This window comes from Populus euphratica, unplaced genomic scaffold (genome assembly GCF_000495115.2).
Source record: "Populus euphratica unplaced genomic scaffold, PopEup_1.0 scaffold36.1, whole genome shotgun sequence".
NCBI classification, from domain to species: domain Eukaryota; kingdom Viridiplantae; phylum Streptophyta; class Magnoliopsida; order Malpighiales; family Salicaceae; genus Populus; species Populus euphratica.
Window position 1 is genome coordinate 93,886 of NW_011499908.1, and position 15,286 is coordinate 109,171.

The following is a 15,286-nucleotide window of genomic DNA, read 5'->3' on the forward strand; positions in this document are numbered from 1 at the left end:
CAAAACCCAACATTGGGAACGAGTTCATCCACTCTTAACTTTTTTGCCAACTTCAAGTTTACACCTTTATTTTTTGGGACGATATATTCCAGATTCTGCTTTTAAATGGACTCACATGTGACTACCATACTCCTTTCCAGTTCGTGCCACAAGCCTGACACGCGCTCCACTCCGCCTTACTCTCTTCACCGTCCACCTGTCCCTCAATCCAAAGGTCAGTACCTCTCCTCCTCTACATTATATGCTCCCTCCCTCACCACACACAACACACGCCACACCAATCTCTCTTTCAATTCTCCTTCCTCTTCATTAGAAATTTCAGTACCGGTTATTTCGTCCTTGTCCAGTAAAAAAAAAAATCATGTTACTGAAGGCAGCACCAGCCTTTTCTCTATTGAACGCGACAGGGGATAATCTGGGTTCTCTGTTTCCATCTGTTTCTTCTCTGTCTAACAAAAATCTTTCTGTTTCTCCTTCATTTCTTCGCTCAAAAACTGGGTCTGGATTCGTTGTTTGTGCCTCCAAGGGGGCTAATAATAGACCTTTAACTGGTGTCGTCTTTGAGCCTTTTGAGGAGGTTAAGAAAGAACTGAATCTCGTGCCTAATGTGCCACAAGTTTCTCTTGCCAGGCAGAAATTTACCGATGAGAGTGAAGCCGCCATCAATGAACAGATCAAGTGAGATGTTTTCTTTTTCAGTTTCTTGTTGATTGACCATTCTTTTATCGTCAAGAAATGATTGATTTGCTTTAATTGATATAGAAGATGATTTCTTTATACTGAAACTGGATTAAAGATTCTATATTTACCTTTCTTGTTACATGTTCTTTTAATAGATGTTTAACTCTGATCCTGCGTTGGTGTTTTCCATATTTAGATCTATGTTTCGTGGTTCTTTGTGTTCATCTATGTTTAGTTTGAGTTTTTCTGGTGAAGTATATCGCTTTAGTAATCTGTTTTCTAATCATAAATTATGTCGTTTTGGAATGGCAGTGTGGAGTACAATGTCTCGTACGTGTACCATGCGATGTTTGCCTACTTCGATAGAGATAATGTGGCGCTCAAGGGCCTTGCTAAGTAAATTCTTGTGGAAATGCTCTGTTTTTTATGAGCTCTCTGTTTTGTTTTATGTTGTTAGCTCTCTCTGTTGTTATATGTTGTTAAATCTGATTCATGACATTTTTTATTTCTAATAGGTTTTTCAAGGAATCAAGTATCGAAGAAAGAGAGCATGCTGAGAAATTGATGGAATACCAGGTGATTAACTTCATAATTTGATATAGCTATTTATTGTGTTTTTCCTTTTCAATTTAGCGTTAGGAGTTCTTTATTATGTTCATAATGTAATTGAATCCTCGGTCATTGTTGTTTAATCTCATAGAATAAACGGGGTGGAAAAGTGAAGCTGCAGTCTATTTTGATGCCCCTCTCTGAGTTTGATCATGCGGAGAAGGGAGATGCACTGTATGGTGAGTTTTGATAGGTGTTTATATGTTGACAATGAGGAGTTAAGCAAAATGAATACGTGTGTGTGTGTGTGTAGTCCTCGGCCTGTGCTTTTTAATGTTTTTCTCTGCTTTAATCCTGAAATTAGTTCATTGACCGTGTCCTTATATACTGAACTGATCAGGGGTAAACTCATGCTGTTGAGGTATTGGAATGTGATTGATTTTACCAGGTGTATTCTGAGTTTCTCAATCAGGGCATGGTTATCCTTCTTTTTGTCATTTCTTATACTTAATGAATTCGAGGTGAATGGAAACAAGCAGCTTCTCAAATACAAATCTTCATCTCTGTTTTCTTATGCTTGTGATGTGTGTTGAACTTAAAAGAATTTGAATGCATCCATAGTTTACAAGAACTAACGAGCAAATGACAATACTTCGTGCTGCGTTGCATTGGTGTCTGTTTTGTTAAGTTATGAAGTACTTGGTTTTGTCTTTAATTTAACCTGATTGTGGTTGTTTTTCTTGGTTCAGCAATGGAGCTTGCCTTGTCTTTGGAAAAACTAACGAATGAAAAGCTCCTAAACTTGCATAGTGTAAGACATTTCTATCCCTCAATTTAGGAATTAATGTACTTCATTGCATGGTAAATTCCTGTTTGCACTCAGCAGTGACTGACGAAATGCGGGGTCATGCTGCAAGTTGCATAGCCTTTTGGATAACAAAATCTTTTCAGTTTTTCTAGTTTTGTTTGCCAAGTACGCAGAAATTGAGTTGAGTTTTGTTCAACAGGTGGCCGAGAAGAACAAAGATGTGCAGTTGACAGATTTCGTTGAAAGTGAGTTTTTAGCTGAGCAGGTACGTACAGTTTTCATGTTGGCCCTACTTCCACCACCATTTATTTTTCACTGTTACGGCAGGTCAGCTGAATTTTGATTTTGACCTTTCAAATTGTTTACGTTGTAGGTGGATGCTATCAAAAAGATCTCAGAATATGTTGCTCAGCTGCGAAGAGTGGGAAAAGGACATGGTAAAGACCTCTTATCTTGTCCAAAGTTCTCCCTTCCCTTTATTTATTTATGAATTTGCACTGCGCATTTGCTCATCCTCTAAACTGTTGTTCTTTCTTTGAATTATCAGGAGTGTGGCACTTCGACCAGATGCTACTCAACGGGGAAGAAGTAGCTGCATAATCATGAAGCCATCTTGTTTTCTACCTTGCTTGAAGTACCATTTAGGAGGGCGTCCTGTGCCTATCTTTTTGTGTCAATCATTTAGTTTTTGCTAAGGGATTTTGGGGGTGTGGTTGGTTAGCAAAGATGCTTTGTTGTCCAGGATTGAACAGGAGTTTAGCCATCGTTTCAAAAGCTTGGAAAGTAGTTAAAAATATATGGTTGTCCCCATTCAGTCTTATTTTTTTGTTCCTTATTATGCAATGGCAACCACAACGAAAAATGAAAAACAAGTGACGAGGGAAATGGTAATGGACCACCAGGCGCTGTACTCATGGTCCGATGATTGACATTCGTGGTGGTCCCGTGTACCTGGACCATGATATGATTCTCAAGTATTCTCGATTTGTCTCTCTTCAGCCGCTGAAGAGGATGGAAAGCCTGGCAGCTGTTGTTTGGGCGGTGGTCTGTTTTGCTGCATGACGACTGGCCCGTCAATTTGCCGATAAGTACTTATCAACACGTACAGGATCTTCTATCACTGTCAATTAGGGGGGTAAGGTTGCGTATTAATCATCTAAAATCAACCGTCGATCTTCTTTCGCGCTGTCAATTAGGGGGTAAGGGTGTTTTCTATTAATCAACCGTCCCCACGGGGCAAAGAAGAGGTTAGCCGTGTCCCAATGAGCCCCCAAATATAAAGACGTGCTCTTTTTGTGTTTTCGGATGTGACCCCATTTTAGAGTGCTTGTCATTAGGCAAATACATTCATTGGATTGGACCGTCAAGAAAGTTGATTGCCAGAGGCATAAAGAACACTCTCTCTCTCAAAAATGCCCACGCTAATTGCTTGCCAGTAGGAAAAGTCGAGGCATAATGGAAATCGAATTTCCATTCCTACTGGTACTAGTTAGGGATCGATATTTCTGTGTTTCATGTGAGTTGTTTGGGCCTGCCGCGTTTGTCTTCCGATATACAATGATGACGCGAGAATGAAGCCCAGTGATTGGACTCGATCCAAGTACTTGGGCCTAAACTGAACTTTGACGAGCTGACATATAGTTTACATTGATGATGGTGGCGTGGAAACAAGTCTAGACCAGCCATCGCTGCGAGCTGACTTTGATTGATGTGGATTCTAGAAGTTAATTTCTTAAATTTTCACCATATAGATAAATATACATTTCTTTTCCTAAGTAACAGAAAACGTCAAGTTTTCCCATTCTCAACTGTGGATTGCGTGTAGAGAATTATCATATATTAAATAAAATAGCCTGAGAAATAAATAAATACACAGGGAATAAATTTTTAAATAGAATTAACCCTTCCAAACATTTGTTTGGCACAATTGGAGAGGAACGGTTACCGAAACTGCTTCAAGGTGCGAAAGGTTAACCTAAATTGAGCAAAGATCTCTGAGGAGATTTTATCCAACTAACAGACTTCTACCCACCAACAAAGTGTTCAAGAACCACTTCATTTTTCCTAATTGTTTCTTACGTGCTGTTCTAAGTGATGGGGATTACAAGTGAATCATTAAACTAATCTGATGATGTTGTTCCCGTTAGAACAGCACGTAAAAAACAATTGAGAATACCCCGAAGGGGGCACTTCTTGTTTCTTTAATCCAACTTGTGGCCCTAAAAATAATATTTTAATCCAACAATATTTTACAAGAAGAACACAATATTTTACTTCAATTTTTCGTCATATTAATTATAAACAAACATGCCTGGATAACTTGTTGAATCGATTTTATTGACCGACTGTTAACTCAGTGGTGGCATGGATGGACCACGTTCATGACATTGTAGCATGGAAGGGTCTAATCAACATTAAAAAGAGTAGAACGGTCAAAGAAAACCACGTGTTACCCTTCTACTGGGTCAGTTATGTCACAGCAAAAAGTCAAAGAAAATGTAAACAATCTGAAACGATCAAGCGACTTATTCGAGCATGCGCTAGAGCTCTTTCTTTCTCGCCCTGGAAACCGTGGAGACATCCGCTTCATATTTCCGTGCAAAGAATATCCATTCGTACATTCTCCCTTTTCCACTCTAGAAACAGAAAGAGAAGAGAAAAACAATAGAAGCAAGCAATGTTTGCTATCTTGAAGCTTCTGTTGTTATCGATATCGTCGCAATTAAATGCTGATCAAGGTTTCGATGTCCGTCGCCACCTCTGCACTGTAACGAGGTCTCTCTCTTTTTTCTACCATTTTTATCCCGTCTTTTACTTTCTAGGTAATCCAATTGATTTTTTCTGTTGAATAACGAGATTCATGCTCGAAAACAAGCAAACTAGTAGTTAGCTATGTGTAATTATTTAATTGATTGATAAATTGTGTGCAGGTACGATGTAGCGAAGGATATCGCTAACACTTCAGCTGTAGCTGCCAATAACATTCCTAATGGATGCACTCCTATCCACGTAAACCTTGTGGTAATCTTCTCTGTTGCAAATTTTTAGATTGTTGTTTTCTTCCTGTTCATGTTTAATGTTTTGACTATTGAAAGTCCGGGTCATCGCTATGGATGTGCGCAATTTAAAAGTAAATACAGCAGCTCTTTCTGCGTATAATACTAAAATGTTGTGCTTAAATTTGAATTACCTGTTAATGTAGCAAGTTTTCTATGAAACTAGATTAAGATCCGAGATTTTGGCAAGTAGCTGACTGATCACGAAAGATGTTTGGTTTTAATTTTTTAGTATGATTCAATTTCTAGTTTTTCGGCATGGTTTTGCACTTGTTGTCATGGAGCAATTTGCATTTCTCATCTGTCCCAGTAGTTGATTCTTGCCGGACTCAGACTCAGGGTTTTTAAAAAAAGCATCGACGCTCGTGGAATTACATGAATCATCTTTTTCTTTACGAATAAAAACTTTCTGCTGTCAACAGAATGTTATTGTGCCCTTGAAATCAGGGACTTTCTACTACATCAAATATATCAGGGAAAAGAACTACTTGTAGTTTCTGAGTTATAGAAATTCGTAGAACTTCAACATGCAAGTTATCATTTAGAGTAATTTGGTTGTTAAATGAAACTGTTGGAATGAGCCATGCATTCCCAGGGTGGGCATCACTTGCAGAATTTGCTTAAACCAACATGACTTTTTCCTTTTTTTTTAAGGGATTATACCAGGAGTTACTTTATTTATTTCTTAGTACTATTTTTATGATGGAATGATCCTTTGCTTGGATATTTTATGTTTTAAATTTACTTTGGAGGCTTCTTTTCTGATTCAGCATTTTAATTTGCTGGGTTTATATGCTGATTTCTTCTACTGCCTGAAGTGATTTGTTGCTCTGATAAAAGTTATTACCATGTTTTTTACCATATAAAGCCAAATTGAATTTCACTTTTTTCACTTGTTACTTCCTAGGCAAGACATGGAACTCGTTCTCCTAACAAAAAACGGATGAGAGAGTTAGACGAGTTGGCTTCTCACTTGGGGGAACTTATAAGAGAAGCTGAAGAACAAAATTTGTCTTTGGAGAAAGTTCCGTCATGGTTGCGGGGATGGAAATCTCCTTGGAGAGAGAAATTAAAAGGTGGAGAATTGATCAAGAAAGGAGAAGAAGAATTGTACAATCTTGGAATCAGGATTAGAGAGAGATTTTCAGAATTATTTGATGAGGAATACCACCCAGATGTTTATCCTATAAAGGCTACACAGGTGAGCTCTGTTCTAAATGCTCTACAATGAAAATGTCTAACCCAATCAAATCCCACTTTATACCGGTTCTGTTCCGTAGTCTTTTACTATTTTCTTTCAGTAGATTTCACTTACTTCCTTCTTTTTTCTCTCCAATGTGCTAGGTTCCTCGCGCATCAGCTAGTGCTGTGGCATTTGGCATGGGGCTTTTAAGTGAGAAGGGAGGTCTAGGACCTGCACAACATCGAGCTTTTGCTGTTACAAGTGAAATCCCTGCGAGTGACATTATACTGAGGTTTCATGATTGTTGTGGAAACTATAAGGTACTGTCCAGTTTAACTTTTTTATGTTGAAGTTTTACATCTGGATTCAAACCTTACAGCTTGTACATTGTAAATCAATATACAATTTGTGTGGTTATTTACTGTCTTCCCTTTTTATCTGCCCAATACCATGATAGCTTAATTAATGTAAAAGTTGATTTTCTTTGTAAACGGTTTTTAGATGGAATTTGTAGATTTGAATACTAGGTGGAAGACATGAAATTTATTGAAATTAGTGGAAGCATAAAAGTTGTGGATTTGCATGTTAGCTCATGTTCTCTGCCCAGAGTTGTTATGAGACGGTCAATTTCCTCTCATATCACATATATGCATCCAGGATTTTAAGAAGAGGCAGGAGCCTGCTGTTGATAAGCTAAAGGAACCTGTACTAGATGAAATCACGTCTGCATTAGTGAGCCGCTACGGGCTCAAATTCACTAGACAGGATACTGCTACGTTGTGGTCTCTGTGTAAACAGGTGACAACCCTGTCTCCATGACTGTTCATTATGATACAAATTTCATTCCGTTATGATTCCTGATTTTATCTATTTTTGTATATTTAATTTACATACTTACAATGCAATGTGCCCTTTGATTTTCAATTTGTCAGGAAGCATCTGTCCTGGATATAACTGATCAAGCTTGTGGTCTTTTCAGCCCTTCCGAGGTAATTTGAATGCTGATGCTGTGTGATTTAAGGTTTTATTTATGTTTCTCTATAGGCTAATGCTGATGATAAATCAGCCTGCTGATCAAAATTTCCAACTTGATTTTTATAGAAAATTTCAGTCTTCCTTAATAATTATTCCCTGTTCACTTTTGTGGAAGTCAATAACGTAGTGAAGTCTGTCTAATTTGATCACTTGAATACTTTCGTCTTTGTTTTTTTATTTTTTTATTCAGGTTCATGGGCTAAAAGAAATGACAAAATAAAATGCTTATGTTTGGATTAACAAGAAAGTTAAATACATGGTTGAGTAAATTAAGAAAATGTGCATTTGCAATTATATGATACTAGTGTTTTTATACAGAAAGTCTGCAATGATAATTCATTAATGCAAATTAAAAAGGTACTCTCTCTTTTGTGATTTATTGATATTGATCAGCTTACCTAAGCACATACTTAGGTTGCTTTGCTGGAGTGGGCAGATGATCTGGAGATGTTTATATTGAAGGGTTATGGTAATTCAATAAATTATCGAATGGGAGTGCCATTGCTTGAAGATGTTGTTCAGTCCATGGAGCAAGCCATTAAAGCAAATGAAGGTAAGTCAAGTTGTCAAATGTTAGAGACTGTATGCTTGTTTTATGCCTTCAATGAACTGCATCCCTTTCTTTAAGTGACATTATTGTCTCATTGACGAACAAAGAATATTTGAACTTTCATATGCGTTAGTAAGTTGCAGAGGAGGAGGAACCTGGTGATTTTTATTTTTTAATCTTTATTTCTAGATTGGCTATAATGAGGTTGGCATTTGGCACAAATCTAAAACTAGCTGGCTAAGGCTCAGCATTGAGTTTAGCAACCATCAACACCGAGTTAAGAAGGCTTGGCCCACTGATGCAAATTAGGATCTGTCACGCTAATCCTGGGTGGTGGAGGATTTGTTGTGCTGGCCCAATGTCCTGCAGATACCCCAATTCCTCGTAAATCACCAAAAGAAGAAGATATTATTCCTCGTAAATCACCAAAAGAAGAAGAAGATAGACATGCATAATCGTTAAATGATATTGATGAACCTTTTCCTGATCTAGTAAGAATCATACACTTCTTCTTATTGGGCTTTCATTCTATTAGAAAAGCATCCTCCTGGAAGTTATGAGAAGGCAAGGCTACGGTTTGCACATGCAGAGACCGTGGTCCCATTTACATGCCTCCTCGGACTTTTTCTTGAAGGATCTGGTGAGTTGATTTCATTCTTAGACTCCATCTTCAGCATTTGTGCCCCTGCATGAATGCAACTGTTTTATGATTCTTTTATATGGCTATCGACTTGGCTAAAGATGCAATACCTCCATAAAAGATAGTTTATATTTTTGTCTCTGTGTGCTATATCCTGAATCACTAATTATTTTTACCAACTTCAGAGTTCCAGAAAATACAAAGGGAAGAACCTTTGGAGCTCCCTCCAAAACCTCCTCAGAGTAGAAATTGGCGGGGTAGCACTGTGGCACCTTTTGCTGGTAACAACATGCTGGTCCTGCACAGTTGCCCGGCAAACTCTGCAAGCAAGTACTTTGTCCAAGTACTCCACAATGAACAACCCATTCCAATGACGGTATATGTTGTTAGTTCACTTGCTTATTATGCATATGTTTTTTGTACTTTCTTGATATGAACCTTTATAAAATTTTCAAATATTGACTTTGTGTTTTGTTGATAGGGTTGTAATGGTTCCGATTTTTGCCCTTTTGAAGAGTTTAAGGTCCTGGTATTATCAACTCTTTGGCGTTAATTTACATGATCGACTCTCCTATGCTGATTCTAGTTTCTTTTTTCTTTCACCAGGAAAAAATAGTGGCTCCTCATCTGAAGCATGACTATGATAGTGTGTGCACTGCAAAGCTGGAAGAACCAGAGCAGAAACCTGCAAGCAGTGAGTTATCACAACTGTTTCGTTGTCTATTATCTCTACAGAATGATGATACACGGTCCACCAAGGATGGATTATAGTTTGTTATTGAAAAGAAAGAGAATATTTCGTGCATGCTACTTTTTCCTTCTTGTCGCTCCTCTCTGGATGTTGATTTTCAGCCAAGGCCAGCTCTTCCTTTTAGCAGAGTTCAATTTGGTTTAATGTCATTGTCTCACGGCATTGAACTTACTGGCTCGATTCTGAATTCTAACCCAGTAATTTTCTGACAGATCTGACACTGCTTTTAACAGCTCGACTTTTTTTGTATACCTGACTGGTTAATGATCTTGTAATTTTCACATAAATCACCCGATGGATTTTGCCTTTAGTTTCAATACCATCCGCTTTCAGCCATAATGGAAATTCCACTGGTCTTCCAGATAGATAGCTGTTCATGCAGAGCCTTGGCATATGATGCATGTACCGCATTGTGCTCATTTAGAAATAGGTTTCACTTAGCGTGTATCTCATTTTCAAGTCAACTTAAAAGGTACAATATGGCTCCAACACATTGTCTCTGCAGAATGTTCCAGCGCCATGCCTCTGTTGAAGTGTTTAGTTACATGTATATGGTAAATAGAACTTGTAGAGAGCAGCATATTGTTCATAGTTAAGGCATCATATACTGGTAAGGCGGAGGAATCATCTTTCTCTCCGGGCAACCTGCAAGGAATTGAATTCATCATCAAACTTCCTGTAGCAAAGAATTTCCCGTCTACGCATCATTTTTATTTTTATTTTTATTTTTGCACAAACTTTTTAGAAAAATGTTTGTATCAAATCTAAAACACAGACTTTCAATTCTGCCAAGAAGTATTGAAATTGGGCTTTTAAAATCTGGCAGTTCCGGTAACCAATGGCCCCAATCATGTTTAGAGGATAAACTGCAGCGGATCTACCTTCAAAGCCTCTGACTTCAAGCTCTCGCCATTCTTGAACCATTGCACAACAGCAACACATGACATGAGTTAAGAAGTCATCACATGAGCCTCCCTGCAAGTAGTATATTTGTCAGCTGCTTCTACCTTCTTAGCTCAAGCCAAAAGGATGTACAGCTTTCACAAGGAAGAGCTTCAAAGCCCTCCTCCATAAAGAAGAAAACCAACCTCAATGTCGAAAAGGTGCCGAATTTTTTTCCTGATGCAGCAGGTGTAACAGCAACATCCACAAAAAATGGAGTACGCCATTAGATCATTAATCGCACGCTCGCGAGCTTTAGCAGGAATTAAAGAAGAGAAATATTAAGAGAGTTCATTACGGTCAAACCTGTTATTAAGTACTAAACTAGTTCGCCTAGATCACGGCTCTATAGATTTTTTTTGTTTTTTCTAAGCTTACATGTCTTTCCTTTCGACACCACATTGGCTATCCTTGAAAATACACCGCAGGGATAAATGCAGGTCTTCAAGCCTGCAGTAAAAAAGTTAAATAAAAAAGTAAATATATATAGAAATCGAACTAATCAATGGAACTAAATTAGCAGGAGGCAAGATTTGAATCGAAGTAACAAAACTAAGCACATTAGTAGTTTCTAGAGCAATAAGCAAACATAGACAAGAGTCACCCCTGCATTTATATGGTTGGCTATGCATAAGAAAGGGGATTGTGCGGACTCACTCAAACATGGCTCCTTGAAACAATCAAAAAGATCAACCTGCCATTCAGACTGGCACTTATCTCCAGGCTTTAGGACCCCATTGCTGGATCTTGCATTGGTTATGTACCTAGAATCATAAATCCCCAATTAATACATACCTTAAGGTACTGACACAAAACTAATACACAAAAGCTTCACCAGAACTGTCTGGACACATACCCTGAGACAACATAAGTTGGCTCATTAACAAGAAGTTTCGTAACCTTCTTTGCAGGAACATCATTGACGACATTTTCTGTTACCTCAATCAGATGTTCAATTACTCGGCATTGATCTGGCTCCTTGCTTGTTCTTGATCTCTGCAGCTCAATCTGTAATTTCTCTTTTTCTTCTTGGAGAACCTCCTGGAATCCCAAGTCAGGATATCTGCGAGATAGAGACTTCTCCAACATGTTTGCATCTTTCTTTGAACGGTCAGGTTTTAAAATCACACTTTGAGCCTCTACATCGTCTTCATCGAGGGTATAGTCTCTTCGATCCTCTTCAATTGCCTGCCAGCCTTCCTTTACATCCTGCACATATCTATAATTTCAAGACCAACTTGTTTGAACTTCAACTACTACAGGGCAGGTTCATGAGAAGGAAAACATTATCGAACTCAAGCGAGAGTGTCGCTTGTGAACATTGCTATAGCAACATAAACATCATGCATTCCTATTTATATGATATGGTGAATCGGTGCCTTTTCGCATTGCTTTGGTTCTGAACTATACAAGGAGGCAGTCCAGGCTAATATATTTTGCAGCAACTAGTACTCTCTCTTGGCTAGTTTTGAGAAAGCAGTGAGCTCAAAAGTCAATTAATTATTTTTCAAATTACTACTTTCTTAGTCATGAATAAGAAATTCCTGCACCATTACTCTCGATCACACCGACATTATTTTCACTTCTGTTGCCAATCTATTCACTGGAGACAGGAATATTCATGGAATCAGAGTCGTTCGTATCTCAGGGGTCCACCAACATCGTAGGGCCAACCTGTTATTAACGGCACAGATTATAGTTAACCGTCCGGAGAAAGTGCAGGATTTTTTTTTCTTGCCCACCCTAAATTCAACAAAATGCATGCTTTAGGATCTGTTTTTAATAAACAAACAGTTCTTGCTTCTTCAACATGTCTTTTCAGAAACTGGAGATAAAAACAGTCAAACATCCTGCTTTCACTTATCTCCTAGTGTCTAGTGCCCAGAGAAGATAAATGAAGAAGAAAAAATAACGAATTCTCGGGTAAAATTTTCAAGGGAAAAGAATATATGGATTTTTGCACCCTCTTTCGAATCCAAGAAGAGATATTCATAAAAAAAAAAAAATCAACAAAAGATTCATGTTTGTATAAAGTAACTTGATTGGATCTCTAACAAAGGAAAAAAACTTGATTGAATGTCATTTAAATAGGTGCCATTAACTCTTGAAAAAAGAAGAAGGAAATAATCTTTTTAACTTTACCTGCATCCTGAACTCATGGACCAGAGAAATCAAGGGTACGAGCCTAAGATACCTATCAATTTCATCATGAACTTGTCTGAACTGATAAACGACACTCCATCCCATAGCAAGCATGTATAGATAGCTCTTTTCCTTGCAGCTCTCCACCAAATCAAGTGCCTTCCTCAAAGCTTCCTCTAGACAATCCAATGGCTCTTTTGTAGCAGGCAAGTTCACCAGGTCCGTTGATTTTATCTTCTCTAGCAGGTTGCTTATAATCTTCACGTGCTCTGCTAGTTGCTCGCAGTTTTTCTTGTGCGCGGTGGCGTTTCTTGCTGATGATATGATCATGTTTGCAAGGCCTGATGTGTCTACTCCTGCTACCTGTGCAAGATTTGCCATTTTTATAAATTTTGTAGCTTTAGAGAGAAAATGGAGAGAGTAGTGATCACTACAGAGTGTGAAGGGGAGTCCAGCATTAAATGAGGTGTTTAAGGAAGTGTTTCTACCTTTGGGGTTTTATTTGCTTTGTTAAAGTTCAAATCTAACACAGAGGCCATGGTTTACGAACTTCGTAAAATGAAGGGATGGAAAATTAACTAACATGTTCGATAGTAATTTGTTTTAACAGACTAGATTATTTTCAGAATATATTGGTTTTAAGTTGTTGATGTATTTACAGCTTACAACAATTTCTTAATGACACGAAGGAACGGCCTAGCCTGCAAAGGTTGAACGCAATTATGCTATTGACAATATTTATTTGGATAATCCCCGAGATAATGGTAATATTTACTTATATATAATGAAGAGTAATGTGTGTAATGATGGCCCAAATAGTATCCCAACCACACTTTAATTTCTCTCGAATATGGCGGCCAGTGAAAGATCAACTATTCCATCCCTTTACTCGTTCCCTTTTCACCTCTAACATTTTCCTTCTTGTCTAAGCAACAAGCTTTCTTCTTCTAGTCGAATCAACACGTTTCCTCGATCGTACCGTCTTCATAGCTTCGTGAACTTCCACGACCAAATTCAATTTGGAGAACTCCAAGAAAGCCCTGAAGACTCACGACAGTCGTGAACTTCCACGACCAAATTCAATTTAGAGAACTCCAAGAAAACCCTGAAGACTTGAATAAAAACAATTTATATTACATACGATCGGGAAGCCCGTCTAGCTCAGTTGGTAGAGCGCAAGGCTCTTAACCTTGTGGTCGTGGGTTCGAGCCCCACGGTGGGCGTCTAACTCCTTTTCCTACTTAAAACATAGTCTGCAGTTGCCGCGCCTTTTCAATTTTCTCTTGTGAAGAAAAACTTCTCTCGTTGTGTCCGCCCGCCCGCCCGACAACGTAGACTTGCAACTGCTTCCTGTTCGAAAAAACTCACAAACTCTTTCCTTCTTTGTTATTTAATAATATTTTTCAGATCAGTTTATGAAATGAAGTTTCATTCATGGATGATTTTAAAAATATATACCTCATTCATTTTATGCGCTTGTGAGGATGGATTCTTTTAATATGAATTCCACGTGTTGATACTGTGCTCAGTATCAATGCATGTTTATCTTTTAGCATAAATAAAGGAAACATTCCTTCTATTTTTTATTTTCTCTCTTGAACGCCGTGTGACTCTTGATATCTTGTTTCCCTTAGTTTTTTTATTTGAAAAGTATTTTTTTAAAAAAATTATGTATTTTTAAATTATTTTAATGTTTTAATATCAAGAATTAATTTAAATATATATATATATTATTTTAATATATTTTTAAATAAAAAATATTTTAAAAATATAATTTTTATCACCGTACCAAAACACACACTCCTCGTTTGGAGTGAAAAAAAATGTGTCCCTGGGCGGGCTTGCCTTTAAGAGAAAGGTTTTTTAATAAAAATTAATTACGGTCCTTCATGTTAGGACATCGGATTTGCCTCGTTTTTCTCTACATGTCTATTTACCCTTCATGTTTTTAATGCTTCTCCGTTACTCCATGGCACATCTGCTCTTTCTTTTTCTTTTTCTTTTTCTTTTTTATCTTGTAATAATTTTATACAAAATTATCATGTATTTTGTGCGTTTTATTTTAATTTTGATATGATAATTTTATATTGTACGTCAACATCACATATTAGAATAGAATACGATTTTGTGTATTGGTATTTATTGAAGTCATGTTTACTCCACTGCTACAAATCTGGTCCCGTTTTTTATTTTAGCTTATTTATTTATGTATTTTTATTTATTTATTAGAAAGTAATTTTTTTGAAAAGTAATTTTTAGAAAAATAAATTTCAGAAAAGTAAATTATTTTTTAATATTTAAAAATATAATAAAAAATAAGTTGGAAAAAGTTTTAGTATTTGATTATATCATGAAAAATGAGTTGGAAAATAACTTATTAATATTTTATTTGTTTCAGGTTTATTAAAATAATAAGAAAAATTAAATAGTTGAATAATAATAAAATTAAGAAAAAATATAATTTCATAAATTACCTCAAATAAAATAAATAATAATCAAAATAATAGAGATCAAATCTAAAAAATTTAAAAAATAAAATATGAAGAGCTTGAAATAATAATAATCAATATTTTATAAATTATTTTAAATAAAATAAGTAATAGTCAAAATAACGAGGACTGAATTTGATAGATAAAAAATTTTAATTAAAAAATAATAAGAAAAAAACAAATAATAATTATAAAAATAAGAATCAGAGTTAATATGTAAATTAAATTTTAAGATATGAAATTGATAAATAAATATTCAAAACAAAATATATATAGCAATAAAAAATTTAAAGATGAAATTTAATATGATCAACAAATAATGACATTTCTAATTTTTTTACAACTTGTAAAAAGTGTTTTCCACTTAAATTTTTTATGAAAAGCAGGCCAAATCTTTTCTTGACTAACAATTATTTTTTGTTGATCAACTTTCCCAACAGCAAACAAACACAAGAAAGTT

At 36.5% G+C, this 15,286-nt stretch overlaps 3 protein-coding genes and 1 non-coding gene across 8 annotated transcripts; 3 read left to right on the forward strand and 1 right to left on the reverse strand.

Annotated features, from left to right (window-relative positions):
* The first annotated feature begins 248 nt into the window (after positions 1-248).
* Positions 249-2,858, forward strand: LOC105133540 (ferritin-3, chloroplastic-like). Its single transcript, XM_011037574.1, has 8 exons — positions 249-678; positions 994-1,077; positions 1,197-1,257; positions 1,382-1,469; positions 1,980-2,041; positions 2,238-2,303; positions 2,412-2,475; positions 2,586-2,858. The coding sequence occupies exons 1-8, from the start codon at positions 362-364 to the stop codon at positions 2,636-2,638; spliced, it is 795 nt and encodes a 264-aa protein (XP_011035876.1). The 5' UTR covers positions 249-361; the 3' UTR covers positions 2,639-2,858.
* A 1,575-nt stretch (positions 2,859-4,433) lies between these two features.
* Positions 4,434-10,163, forward strand: LOC105133543 (multiple inositol polyphosphate phosphatase 1-like). 4 transcript variants are annotated; one of them, XM_011037583.1, is made up of 12 exons: positions 4,434-4,813; positions 4,969-5,059; positions 6,002-6,295; positions 6,439-6,597; positions 6,935-7,075; positions 7,210-7,266; positions 7,727-7,865; positions 8,398-8,502; positions 8,688-8,878; positions 8,984-9,025; positions 9,109-9,196; positions 10,080-10,163. In XM_011037583.1, the coding sequence occupies exons 1-12, from the start codon at positions 4,716-4,718 to the stop codon at positions 10,109-10,111; spliced, it is 1,437 nt and encodes a 478-aa protein (XP_011035885.1). In that variant the 5' UTR covers positions 4,434-4,715; the 3' UTR covers positions 10,112-10,163. The 4 variants fall into 4 exon arrangements, with proteins under 4 accessions (XP_011035885.1, XP_011035884.1, XP_011035886.1 ...); XM_011037582.1 differs by lacking the exon at positions 10,080-10,163 and having other exon boundaries at positions 9,109-9,310; XM_011037585.1 differs by lacking the exon at positions 10,080-10,163 and having other exon boundaries at positions 4,803-4,860; positions 9,109-9,310.
* On the reverse strand, positions 9,676-12,988 carry LOC105133542 (cell number regulator 13-like). 2 transcript variants are annotated; one of them, XM_011037581.1, is made up of 7 exons: positions 12,338-12,986; positions 11,052-11,404; positions 10,853-10,959; positions 10,574-10,645; positions 10,342-10,448; positions 10,135-10,228; positions 9,676-9,898 (listed from the first exon to the last, which is right to left on the reverse strand). In XM_011037581.1, the coding sequence occupies exons 1-7, from the start codon at positions 12,716-12,718 to the stop codon at positions 9,846-9,848; spliced, it is 1,167 nt and encodes a 388-aa protein (XP_011035883.1). In that variant the 5' UTR covers positions 12,719-12,986; the 3' UTR covers positions 9,676-9,845. The 2 variants fall into 2 exon arrangements, 1 of the variants encoding a protein (XP_011035883.1); XR_843820.1 differs by lacking the exon at positions 9,676-9,898 and having other exon boundaries at positions 10,173-10,228; positions 10,342-10,372; positions 10,502-10,645; positions 12,338-12,988.
* A 499-nt stretch (positions 12,989-13,487) lies between these two features.
* TRNAK-CUU (transfer RNA lysine (anticodon CUU)) lies at positions 13,488-13,560 on the forward strand. The gene has a single exon. It is a non-coding gene; the product is annotated as a tRNA-Lys (tRNA).
* The last annotated feature ends 1,726 nt before the right edge of the window (positions 13,561-15,286 follow it).

Bases quoted from the DNA above. Each gene is read 5' to 3' on its own strand.
- LOC105133540 (XM_011037574.1), top strand. From the start codon at position 362: ATGTTACTGAAGGCAGCACCAGCCTTTTCTCTATTGAACGCGACAGGG. The intron at 1,258-1,381 runs GTGATTAACTTC...TTAATCTCATAG, and splicing joins AGAAATTGATGGAATACCAG to AATAAACGGGGTGGAAAAGT. The intron at 2,476-2,585 runs GTAAAGACCTCT...TTGAATTATCAG, and splicing joins AAGAGTGGGAAAAGGACATG to GAGTGTGGCACTTCGACCAG.
- LOC105133542 (XM_011037581.1), bottom strand. From the start codon at position 12,718: ATGGCAAATCTTGCACAGGTAGCAGGAGTAGACACATCAGGCCTTGCA. The intron at 10,960-11,051 runs GTATGTGTCCAG...TTATGATTCTAG, and splicing joins CCAACTTATGTTGTCTCAGG to GTACATAACCAATGCAAGAT. The intron at 9,899-10,134 runs GTAGATCCGCTG...AATTCCTTGCAG, and splicing joins TGAAGTCAGAGGCTTTGAAG to GTTGCCCGGAGAGAAAGATG.
- LOC105133543 (XM_011037582.1), top strand. From the start codon at position 4,716: ATGTTTGCTATCTTGAAGCTTCTGTTGTTATCGATATCGTCGCAATTA. The intron at 5,060-6,001 runs GTAATCTTCTCT...GTTACTTCCTAG, and splicing joins CTATCCACGTAAACCTTGTG to GCAAGACATGGAACTCGTTC. The intron at 8,879-8,983 runs GTATATGTTGTT...TTTTGTTGATAG, and splicing joins AACAACCCATTCCAATGACG to GGTTGTAATGGTTCCGATTT.